General features: G+C 41.7%; 1 protein-coding gene across 2 annotated transcripts in view; it reads left to right on the top strand.

Moving 5' to 3' along the window:
* Window positions 1-12,365, top strand: part of jak1 (Janus kinase 1) — a 131,653-nt gene that overhangs the window by 52,401 nt on the left and 66,887 nt on the right. For both annotated transcript variants that reach the window (XM_060830382.1, XM_060830383.1), the window contains 2 exons: window positions 3,701-3,892; window positions 5,155-5,278. In XM_060830382.1, the coding sequence (XP_060686365.1) occupies window positions 3,701-3,892; window positions 5,155-5,278 (316 nt within the window). The remainder of the gene's footprint in view (window positions 1-3,700; window positions 3,893-5,154; window positions 5,279-12,365) is intronic.

Raw genomic sequence — 12,365 nt, 5'->3', positions numbered from 1 at the left:
TACGGAGGTTGGTGGGGTGGTAGGTGAGAACCAGTGGGGTTCTGTCTTGGTGGCGGTTGGAGGGGCGGGGCTCAAGGGCAGAGGAGCGGGAAGTGGAGGAGATGCGGTGGAGGGCATCGTCGATCACGTTTGGGGGGAATCTGCGGTCCTTGAAGAAGGAGGCCATCTGGGCTGTGCGGTGTTGGAACTGGTCCTCCTGGGAGCAGATGCGGCGAAGACGAAGGAATTGGGAATATGGGATGGAGTTTTTACAGGGGGCAGGGTAGGAGGAGGTGTAGTCCAGATAGCTGTGGGAGTCAGTCGGTTTATAGTAGATGTCTGTGTTGAGTCGGTCGCCTGAGATAGAAATGGAAAGGTCTAGGAAGGGGAGGGAGGAGTCTGAGACAGTCCAGGTGAATTTGAGGTCGGGATGGAAGGTGTTAGTAAAGTTGATGAACTGTTCAACCTCCTCGTTGGAGCACGAGGCAGCGCCGATACAGTCATCGATGTAGTGGAGGAAAAGGTGGGGGGTGGTGCCAGTGTAGTTGCGGAAGATGGACTGTTCCACATATCCTACGAAGAGGCAGGCGTAGCTGGGGCCCATGCGGGTGCCCATGGCAACTCCTTTAGTTTGGAGGAAGTGGGAGGATTGAAAAGAGAAGTTATTCAGGGTGAGGACCAGTTCAGTCAGTCGAAAGAGGGTGTCAGTGGAAGGGTACTGTTGGTGCGGCGGGAAAGGAAGAAGTGGAGGGCTTTGAGTTGCGGCGGGAAAGGAAGAAGCGGAGTGTGGCGGGAAAGGAAATCAGAAATGCCTGTACTACATTTTGTGTTCTGAAACTTAGGCTGAGTTTTTGTTTTAAGTTTGAATTTGCATTCCATTCAAACTGGCACTGGCATTGCCAATCTTGTGCAATGTATTCTGGGCCCCTCCTGCTGTAACCCTTTAAATCTACCCCCATTAATCAATATTTGTTCTGTCCTCCAAATTATTCAATCTGACTTTTCTTCTGTGAAACTCACCTTTTTTACCAACCTCTAGTACTTTCAGATGCCCTTTAGTGCTAAATGCACATTCACTTGTGTCTGTTACATGGTTCAAAATTATTTTATTGCATTTAGCATTGAAACTGGCCTAAAAGAACACTGAAAGTGGGTTGAGGAACACAGGGCAAAGTCTGAAATTGATGTGTGGAGAAAACAGAATAAGACTGTTGAGGATCCTACCTCACCTCTCTACCCAGCTCAAAACATTTTGACAACCTACTCTAATCACCAGTACTGTCAGACCAGTGACATCTCTGAATGATGGTGGACCCCAACAGACAGTCTTTCCAGAATTGAAAGTCTGAAGGAATCACAGTAGTGGGTTACTTTCCTTTGCCATTCATGCTGGTAGACAAATTATTTCAGAATACCTCTCACCCTGTTTGCAGTGCTCTCTTATTCCTATTTGCATGCATTTTTATATTTCACTAATTCTCGTGAATTTTGAAAACTGGAGTTTGGTCTTTGTTCCAATTTGGAATTTACTCTACTATCATCAGAGGAAGTAGGATTTTCGGGGCCTGAGAAGATAGAAATGCAAATAAGCTGTTGGAGAGACAAATAACTGCCTCAATTGCATGATCAGGCAATTAACTGCCTCACTAATTTGGGGTGTTGAGATCAGAATCTGTTCATGTTAAAATTTGATGCAGCAGGTTTGACCATTTATTGTTGCGCAGTGGAAGATTAATAGAGAGTGAAAAATTATCACTATTTCACTTATCACCCAAACTGCAATCTAGTGGCATTTTTATTCGATTCTGTTTCAAAGTCCAATGTAAAGGTATGTGATAGGATTAGGAAATCCAAATACATTGGTGATATATTTAGAACTATGCAGTAATCAACGAATGTGCCTTTACTGTTGATCCCTGCTACAAATTACATGTGCGTTGAAGGTTAATTTCTAAACTGTTTGGGCAATCAAGTTCATAAAGATAAGAGCTATCCTACAGGATGTGTCTGAGACACCAAAGTAAGGAAAATAACTATTGTGTCAACCTCAGACATGTGACTGTACCTGGCAGTGGTGAAGAAGGAGGAGGGAGAGTTGAAACTGGAAGAAATGAGTAGGATCGAAGAAAGCTTGTAAGGTTTTAACTCGCTTATTTTTGGGATGTGGATGCCTGTGGCTAAGCCAACATTTACTGTTGATCTGTAATTACCATGAAAAATATCTTGAATGCTTGGCTGTGTATCATAGTGTTTAATCATCTCAGCTAGGGGTTCTGAGAATGTGCTATTGTGATTCCTTAACACTGTCAATGCTAGGAAGACTGTCTCTTGGGGCCATCCTGTATTCTGAGATGCCACTGGTCTGACAGTACTGGTGATTATAGTAAGCCTTGTAGAGGGAGGAAAACACTTCTTTAACCTGGGAGATCAAAAGTGTTTTCCCAGTTATGATATTTTCCAGCATATTTTTTCTGTCAATATTTTAAATTATGGGAAAAATATTCCAGTGATCTTTGATAATTGAGGTAAATTCTAGGATCTTTAGTAATGAGAACAAGAGTCATGCTTATGTCTTGAAATTATGAGCTGGATGTTCATGCACTTGTGAAGACTGCAGAGTCTTTTCCAAATAATGGCTGGGAGCTTGATTGAGAAGTCTGTCCAAAACCATTTTCACTAATAGGAGACACAGAGAGTTGCATGATACACACGCACAGAGGCATAAATCAATTTAGTGGTTTATTTAAAAGTAGCTGAGATTCAAAACCGACCCAATACTGACAGTTGCAAGGTGCTTAACCTACAGTGTGGTGGTTTAGATGTAAATGCTCTAGAAGGACAGATAAAATCTGTATCACTGTGATGACCTTAAACATCACGCATTTAAAATCAAGCAGCGTTTTTAAAAAAGTTCTCCTGGACTGCATTGTCAGATGTATGTGAAATAAAAACACATTTTGTATTGGCTAATGCAGTTTTGTTAGAGCTCGCTGACATTTTCCCAAGGGCTATTATTATATATCATTATGAAAGATTGGCTGAATATCAAAATATTTAATCACCTCAGCTGGGGGTTTTGAGCTCACAGGTTTCAGTGACAACTTAAGTTAGCTTTTAAAGCATGCAACTAGATGTCTGCTTTAAACGAAATTAATCACTGGAGATTTAAAAACTTTGAATAGGTTTATAAGTGGAATTTTTTTAACAAGTGTGTAGGGTTTTCATCTCCATATGGCACTTGAGGTCGACTCATGGTGGAGACGAAGTGAGTTATTAGGTGCCATGGATGTCATGAACTGGCTAAGAATTGGCATCTACGATGTGAGGGGTATAGAGGTGGATGGGTGGACATGAGTTGGTGTGGGGGTTAGGTGCTGAACAATAGACATTTTACAAGCATTTTCCAACAAATCTGACCTTGTGCTTGCATTCAAGAGATCTGTATTCTTAAGCTTGGTCTCAATTATCACCAAACATGCAACACACAGTTGGGTGAAATGTGTTTTACACCCCACCCAACATCACTCTGACTTCAATGGTGAGAAAAATTGGCTGAAATATGAAATTAGCTTTACACCTTGTTCTTGTTAAATTGTCTGCTTGAGTTGCAATGGTAAAGGACATAATACTAAGTCATGCATTTCACAAATTCTGAAGTGCTTCATGTTTCTTTCTGTATGTTGAGCAAAGAAATATATTAACAAATTGAATCTTCGTGCAGGATCTAAATGTAAGTGGACTCGTGTCATGGCCTTTTGCCTGAAAAAAAGAAAATCAAACATGTTGCAAGCGCTCTCAACAACTCCAGAGAAGGGCATTGAAGTGTTCATGTACGTGTCAAATTCCCCCATAAAGTACCAGGAGGGTGAGCATGTTGCTGAAGAGTTGTGCATTGAAGCTGCCAAGAAATGTGGTAAGAACATGGATATAAGTTTTGTGTGCATGTTTTTAGACAAGGTTTTTAAAAATCTGCTAACAGCATGTTTGCTTACAAGGCGGCCGGTTAGTTGTGTACTTGGCGTATCTCACACTGCCATAAAGCTTCACATTGACATTTCACCCAATCCAGATATATAAATCATTGGGAGTAGCATAAACATCCAGGATAACTTAGAGAATGCAAAGACTGTTAAAATTCCTCTTTGACTTCTGTAGCTGAATTGAATTAACCAAGATCTGAGCAAATCAGCAATCAGCACCTAAGCTAATCACCTTGTTCTATAAGTCCGCCATTCTTTGGGAAATGAAGCACTCTATGTCATCTGAATGAGTTCAATCTTGCATACCTTTAATAAACACCATGCCTGACATACTCCATTAAAATAGTTGTTATTTTATGAATTCTGATCCCAAGTTGACCTTGAGTCTGCTTCATTCCTCAGTGGAGAGTATTAGCTGTTATGAGACCAGAGAAGTTCCTAATTTAGTAACGATTGGTCAAGTAGATTGAAATGTGAAATCCCACTTAATTACTGAAAGAACAGAGCTTAAGATTCCATGTTTTAAAGGTACAGAATATTTTTGTTTAACTGTATGAGTCAACAAAGCAAATAATCAGTTCTATCTATCATATACTCTAAATAACAGAATGAACATGTGGCGATTGTGAATTGACACGCAAACTGTAGTCAGACAGACCACATATTCTATGTTGATTGACCGACATTACCTAGGCAGATTTCACAAATTTTCTCAGCAACCTATCCCAAGCATCAGTGATCACTGAGTCACAAAATTCCCTTAAAATCTATCTTCCTCCCAAGGGATTTCATCTCTTCTCCTTTAAATACATAAAGTCTGATTTTCTTCAGTAGCAGCTCCACCTCAGCCTGGAAGTTATCTTGCCACTTCTGCCTCCGTGGAGTTGTCAGACAACTCAACACCAGCTGAGAGTCGCCCAATAACTGGTCTCTTCTCCCAAGACTGCATGTCATTGGGTACACAAGACTGCCCCCAGCATCAACACCTGTATAGTCCTTGCTCTTGAGCAGCTTCTGTCCATCCCAATGACCAACTCCAACAGAGACTGGAGTGGGACAACAGTCTGCTGATAATGATTAGATTTGGAAAATTTGGTTGACTTCAAAATTATGTCTGTACAGTTGTGAATGTCTCAAGGTATGTTTGAATTCACTTCATACTTAAGGTGATGTTTTGAATGTTTCTTTTTATCAGGAGTTTCTCCATTATGTCAGAATCTCTTCACTCTGTATGACCCAGATAGAAAACTCTGGTTTTCACCCAATCATGTCTTCAAAGTCGAGGAGCAAACAGCTGTGAAGCTACATTTTCGGATGAGGTAGGATATAATTCTGCTTATGTTATCATACTGTGACACATGTTAAATGCTAGAGGTTATTTAGACCATTCCGTTTCCGAACGAAGAAGTGCTGGTTTTTTAAGATTTAAATTTCCCTTTATTTGCTCCTTTTTAAGTGAAATCTTTTTCCAGTTTAAACTTGTACATCATGATGACTGATGCTTCATTCATGAAAACCTTTTAAGAACAAACCAAAATATTGCAATGTACATGTAAGAAGTTGAAATTAATTGAAGGAACAGTGATCTTCCTGCTAGTGAGGAGCCTCTGTTGACCCTCTGAGGAAAGCCTGCTGTTCTAAGTAGCCAACATCAGGTCATAGAGTCATACAGCACGGAAACAGACCCTTTGGTCCAACTCGCTCATGCTGACCAAGTCTCCCAAACCAAACTCGGCCCACTTGCCTGTGTTTGGCCCAAAAGCTGCTACACCTTTCCATTCATGTACCTGTCCAAGTGTCCCTTGTAACTGCTTCTGTCTTCACTCAAATCAAGGACCCTGGTTCCCCTAAGACCTAAAGTCTTGAGCACAAGCCAGCAACTCCTCATTTAGAAAAAAATATTTCTCAGCCCTCAGCCCCCTTCCCCTCCCCAAGTCCTGATCAAAGCTTCTGCTCTGAAACATTGACTCCCCCTGTCTTCTGATGCTGCTTGACCTGTTTTGCTTTTTCCAGCTGCACTCTTTATCTGCTCCAAAAATATTGCTTCACTTCCAAAGGTTCCCGGACCTCTCTAACAGATCCTGATCACTGAAGTAATTATTATTGTAAATTCATGTATGAGTACAATTTAGTATGAAGGTGTTAGCCTAAATTGTCCCCCCTCAAACCCAATACCATTATCTATGGAACAAGGATGGATAGGTTATGGAGTCATTAAAATTCAGAAGGAGGCCTGACAGCCTGGAAAGCCCGTTCTAGCTTTCTGTGAAGAAAATCAATGAATCCTATTTTCCTTCACTATCCCTAAAGTCTTGCAAGTTTATTTCCTTCAAGTCCCCATTCAAATTTCTTTTAAAATAGTTCATAGTTTGCACTTCCTCCACCCACATAAAGCAGCAAGTTCCAGACCATTATCACCTGCATTTTAAAAAAAAAAATCTTTCTGGATGTAAGTTTACTCACTGAGCTGGAAGGTTTGTTTTCAAATGTTTCATCACCATACTAGGTAATATCATCAGTGAACTTCCAGTGAAGCACTGGTGTTATGGCCCACTTTCTATTTGTGTTTAGGTTTCCTTGGGTTGGTGATGTCATTTTCAGTACTTTTTTCTCAGGATGGTGGATGCAGTCTAAGTCAATGTGTTTGTTGATAGACTTCCAGTTGGAATGCCTTTCTTCTAGGAATTCTTGTGTGTGTCTCTGTTTGGCTTGTCCAAGGATGGATGAGTTGTCCCAGAGTCATAGAGTCTGTTTCCATGCTGTATGACTCTTCGGTCCAACCTGTCCATGCCGACCAGATATCCCAAACCAATCTAGTCCCACTTGCCAGCACCTGGCCCATATCCCGCCAAATCCTTCCTATTCATATACCCATCCAAATGCCTCTTAAATGTTGCAATTGTACCAGCCTCCACCACATCCTCTGACAGCTCATTCCATACAATTACCACCTTCTGCGTGAAAAAGTTGCCCCTTACGTCTCTTTTATATCTTTCCCTCTCACCCTAAACCTATGCTCTCTAATTCTGGACTCCCAGATCCCAGGGAAAATACTTTGTCTATTTATCCTATTCATGCCCTCAATTTTGTACATCTCTATAAGGTCACCCCTCAGCCTCCGACGCTCCAGGGAAAACAGCCCCAGCCTGTTCAGCCTCTCTATGTAGCTCAAATCCTCCAACCCTGGCAACATCCTTGCAAATCTTTTCTGAACTCTTTCAAGTTTCACAACATCTTTCCGATAGGAAGGAGATCAGAATTGCATGCAATATTCCAACAGTAGCCTAACCAATGTCCTGTACAGCTGCAGCTTGGCCTTCTAACTCCTGTACTCAATACTCTGACCAATAAAGGAAAGCATACCAAACGCCGCCTTCACTATCCTGTCTACCTGCAACTCCACTTTCAAGGAGCTATGAACCTGCACTCCAAGGTCTCTTTGTTCAGCAGCACTCCCTAGGACCTTACCATTAAGGGTATAAGTCCTGCTAAGATTTGCTTTCCCAAAATGCAGCACCTCACATTTATCTGAATTAAACTGCCACTTCTCAACCCATTGGCCCATCTGGTCCAGATCCTGTTATAATCTGAGGTAACCCTCTTTGCTGTCCACTACACCTCCAATTTTGGTATCATCTGCAAACTTACGAACTGTACCTCTTATGCTCACATCCAAATCATTTATGTAAATGACAAAAAGCAGAGGACTCAGCACTGATCCTTGTGGCACTCCACTGGTCACAGGCCTCCAGTCTGAAAAACAACCCTCCACCACCACCCTCTGTATTCTACCTTTGAGCCAGTTCTGTATCCAAATGGCTAGTTCTCCCTGTATTCCATGAGATCTAACCTTGCTAATCAGTCTCCCATGGGGAACCTTGTCGAACACCTTACTGAAGTCCATATAGATCACATCTACTGCTCTATCTTCACCAATCTTCTTTGTTAATTCTACAAAAAACTCAATCAAGTTTGTGAGACATGATTTCCCACGCACAAAGCCATGTTGACTATCCCTAATCACTCCTTGCCTTTCCAAATACATGTACATCCTGTGCCTCAGGATTCCCTCCAACTTGCCCACCACCGAGATCAGGTTTACGGTCTAAAGTTCCATGGCTTGACTTTACCACCCTTCTTAAACAGTGGCACCATATTTGTCAACCTCTAGTCTTTCGGCACCTCACCTGTGACGATCGATGATACAAATATCTCAGCAAGACGCCCAGCAATCACTTCTCTAGCTTCCTACAGAGTTCTTGGGTACACCTGGTCAGGTCCTGGGGATTTATCCACCTTCAACCCTTTCAAGACATCCAGCACTTCCTCCTCTGTAATCTGGACATTTTGCAAGATGTCACCATCTATTTCCCTACAGTCCATATCTTCCATATCCTTTTCCACAGTAAATGCTGATGCAAAATATTCATTTAGTATCTCCCCCATTTTCTGTGGCTCCACACAAAGGCCGCCTTGCTGATCTTTGAGGGGCCCTTTTCTCTCCCTAGTTACCCTTTTGTCCTCAATATATTTGTAAAACCCTTTTGGATTCTCCTTAATTCTATTTGCCAAAGCTATCTCATGTCCTCGTTTTGCCCTCCTGATTTCCCTCTTAAGAATACTCCTACTTTCTTTATACTCTTCTAAGGATTCACTCCATCTATCCTGTCTGTACCTGACATATGCTTCCTTCTTTTTCTTAACCAAACCCTCAATTTCTTTAGTCATCCAGCATTCCCTATACCTACCAGCCCTCCCTTTCACCCTAACGGGAATATACTTTCTCTGGATTCTTGTTATCTCATTTCTGAAGGCTTCCCATTTTCCAGCCGTCCCTTTACCTGTGAACATCTGCCTCCAATCATCTTTCGAAAGTTCTTGCCTAATACCATCAAAATTGGCCTTTCTCCAATTTAGAACTTCAACTTTCAGATCTGGTTTATCCCTTTCCATCACTATTTTAAAACGAATAGAATTATGGTCTCTGGCCCCAAAGTGCTCCCCCACTGACACCTCAGTCATCTGCCCTGCCTTATTTCCCAAGAGTAGATCAAGTTTTGCTCCTTCTTTAGTAGGTACATCCACATACTCAATCAGAAAATTGTCTTGTACACACTTAAGAAAGTCCTCTCCATCTCAACCTTTAACACTATGGCAGTCCCAGTCAATGTTTGGAAAGTTAAAATCCGCTACCGTAACTACCCTATTATTCTTACAGATAGCTGAGATCTCCTTACAAGTTTGTTTCTCAGTTTCCCTCTGACTATTGGAGGGTCTATAATACAATTCCAATAAGGTGATCATCCCTTTCTTATTACTCAGTTCCATCCAAAAAACTTCCCTGGATGTATTTCCAAGAATATCCTCCCTCAGCACAGCTGTAATGCTATCCCTTATCGAAAATGCCACTCCCCCTCCTCTCTTGCCTCCCTTTCTATCCTTCCTATAGCATTTATATCCTGGAACATTAAGCTGCCAGTCCTGCCCATCCCTGAGCCATGTTTCTGTAATTGCTATGATATCCCAATCCCTTGTTCCTAACCATGCCCTGATTCATCTGCTTTCCCTGTTAGGCCCCTTGCATTGAAATAAATGCAGTTTAATTTATTAGTCCTACCTTGTCCCTGCCTGCCCTGACTGTTTGACTCACTTCTGTTCTCAGCTGTGCCCATCTCAGATCGATCTCTTTCCTCACTATCTCCCTGGGTCCCATCCCCCCACCTTACTAGTTTAAATCCTCCCAAGCAGTACTTGCAAATTTCCCTGCCAGTATATTCGTCCTCTTCCAATTTAGGTGTAATCCGTCCTTCTTGTACAGGTCACTTCTACCCCAAAAGAGATTCCAATGATCCAAAAATGTGAATCCTTCTTCCATACACCAGCTCCTCAGCCATGCATTCATCTGCTCTATCTTCCTATTCCTGCTCTCACTAGCTTGTAGCACTGGGAGTAATCCAGATATTACTACCCTTGAGTACCTCCTTTTTAAATTTCTGCCTAACTCTCTGTAATTTCCCTTCAGAATCTCAACCTTTTCCCTTCCTATGTCATTGATTCCAATGTGGACAATGACCTCCTGCTGGCCCCTCTCCCCCGTGAGAACATTCTGCACCCTCTCTGAGACATCCTTGATCCTGGCACCAGGGAAACAACACAACATTCTGCTTTTTCTCTGCTGGCCACAGAAATGTCTGTCTGTACCTCGGACTACAGAATCCCCTAACACAATTGATCTCTTGGAAGCTGACGTACCCCTCGTTACCAGAAAATTCTGTTCATGCTACGTTCCCCTGGGAATCCATCACCCCCTACATTTTCCAAAACAGCATGCCTGTTTGAAATGGGTATATCCACAAAAGACTCCTGCCCTAGGTGCCGACCTCTCTCTCCCTTCCTGGAGTTAACCCATCTATGTGACTGTATCCGAGACATTTCCCCCCCTTCCTATAACTGCCATCCATCACATACTGTTGCTGTTGCAAATTCCTCATCGCTTCTATCTCTCCAACCAATCCACTCGATCTGATAAGGTTCGCATCCAACAGCATTTATGGCAGATATAATCCACAGTAACCCTTAAACTCTCTTTAAACTCCCACAGCTGACCAGAAGTACATATCACTGCAAAGGCCATTTTTGCTCCTTCGCAACATACAGGCCCAGAAAATAACGCCATCTTATTCCTGTACAAACACTGCCCCAGGTTAAATTAATAGCTATGGTTTATACTTTAAGTTTAATCAAGAGACTTATCTCAAAAAACATATAATCAAGAAAGAACCCACTCTACTCACTAATACAGCCTTTCTCTTAGACAGACTTAAAACAACAATTAACTTATCTGACTCTGTGCTGTGAACTTTGCCCAACAGTTCCTCCAAGATTAATTGTGAATTTCACTGTTTGTTAATCTTCCCACGTGACCTTCCTCATCTGTATGTAAGGATACTAGTGAGAGTGGGTCATGTCTTTTTGTGGCAAGTTGATGTTCATGTATTCTGCTGGCTAATTTTTTGCCTGTTTGTCCAATGTAGTTCTTGCAATGATATTCGTTCTGATTGTTGTCTGTATAGAGTCTTTTAAGTTCATTAAGTTTAAAAGTTCTTTCTCTCCATCCTCCATCATCTTTTTGCCAAAAATCAATAATTATGTCTCTCAGTTCCTGTACCATCAGCGGATATGGTACTTTCTTTTTTGTTTACCTTATCTAAGCCTGTTACAATCTTGTTGGCCTCTATCAAATTTTCCCTCAAAACTCTTTACTCCAATGAAAACAACCCCATGTTCTTCAACCTAACCTTGTAGCTAATATCTCTCTAGAGATATCTGTTAAGTCACCTCTGCACCTTGTCCTCTCATACTTCCTGAGGTGTGGTAAGGAGAATCAAACACACATGTTAACTTTTGGCTTAACCAGAGCTTTAAGTTCTTCATAACATCCTGCTTTTGTATTCAATGTCTCGATTTATGAAACCCAAGATTCTTTGATAACTGGTCTTTCAGTATGTGCCACACTCTTGAGAAATTCCTATCCCTTCTGTCAAGATACACCACTTAATGCTTCTTTGCATTAAATTCCATCTGGCACTTGTCTGCCCATTCTGTCAGCCTTTCACTATTCTGTGTCATTGGATTGCACTGTGTGCCACACTTCCACAATTTATGTTATTGGCAATTTTGAAGTCTTCTCTGTATTCTGATATGTAGAGATTACCACGTTTATCAGCCATCAATCAGATAAATAATTTCATATAACTCACTGTTTTCTGTTCTTCGGCAATTTTAAAAGAATGTAGACTGTATATTTGAATTAGTTTCCAACTTGATGGCAGCCTAAGAAGATTGACTGCCTTGCTGTTTTTGCTAATATGGCAAAAAGAAATTCAGGTATTTAAAATAAAGACACAAAATTCCAGAAGCTTCCAGCATATTAGCCAATAACTGGGGTGAAAGGAAGTAGGGTGAATGTTTCAGATCTCATAAACTCATCAGAACCCCTAAAATTATCATATCAGAAATGTTAGCCTTACATTTCTATCATCACATGCTACTGTTAGACTACACTTTCCGTCAAACACAAAGCATCATCATCGATTTCACTAGTTTCCAAATCTCGCCCCCCGCCACCTTATCCCAGGTCATACCCTCTGACTCAGCACTGCCCTCTTGACCTGAACTACCTGTCCATCTTCCTTCCCACCTATCTGCTTTACCCTCACCACCAACCTATCACAACTACCCCCCAACTGCATCTAAATATCGCCTTCATAGCTATTCCCCCAACCCCATCCCCACCCCCTCTATTTATCTCTCAGTCCCCTTCCCCCACCCTCGACATTCGGTTGAAGGGCTTATGCTCAAAACGTCAACTCTTTTGCTCCTCGGATGCTGCTTGACCTGCTGTGC

Source organism: Hemiscyllium ocellatum, chromosome 9 (genome assembly GCF_020745735.1).
Source record: "Hemiscyllium ocellatum isolate sHemOce1 chromosome 9, sHemOce1.pat.X.cur, whole genome shotgun sequence".
NCBI classification, from domain to species: Eukaryota; Metazoa; Chordata; class Chondrichthyes; order Orectolobiformes; family Hemiscylliidae; genus Hemiscyllium; species Hemiscyllium ocellatum.
This window is presented reverse-complemented; position numbering and strand designations above follow the sequence as displayed.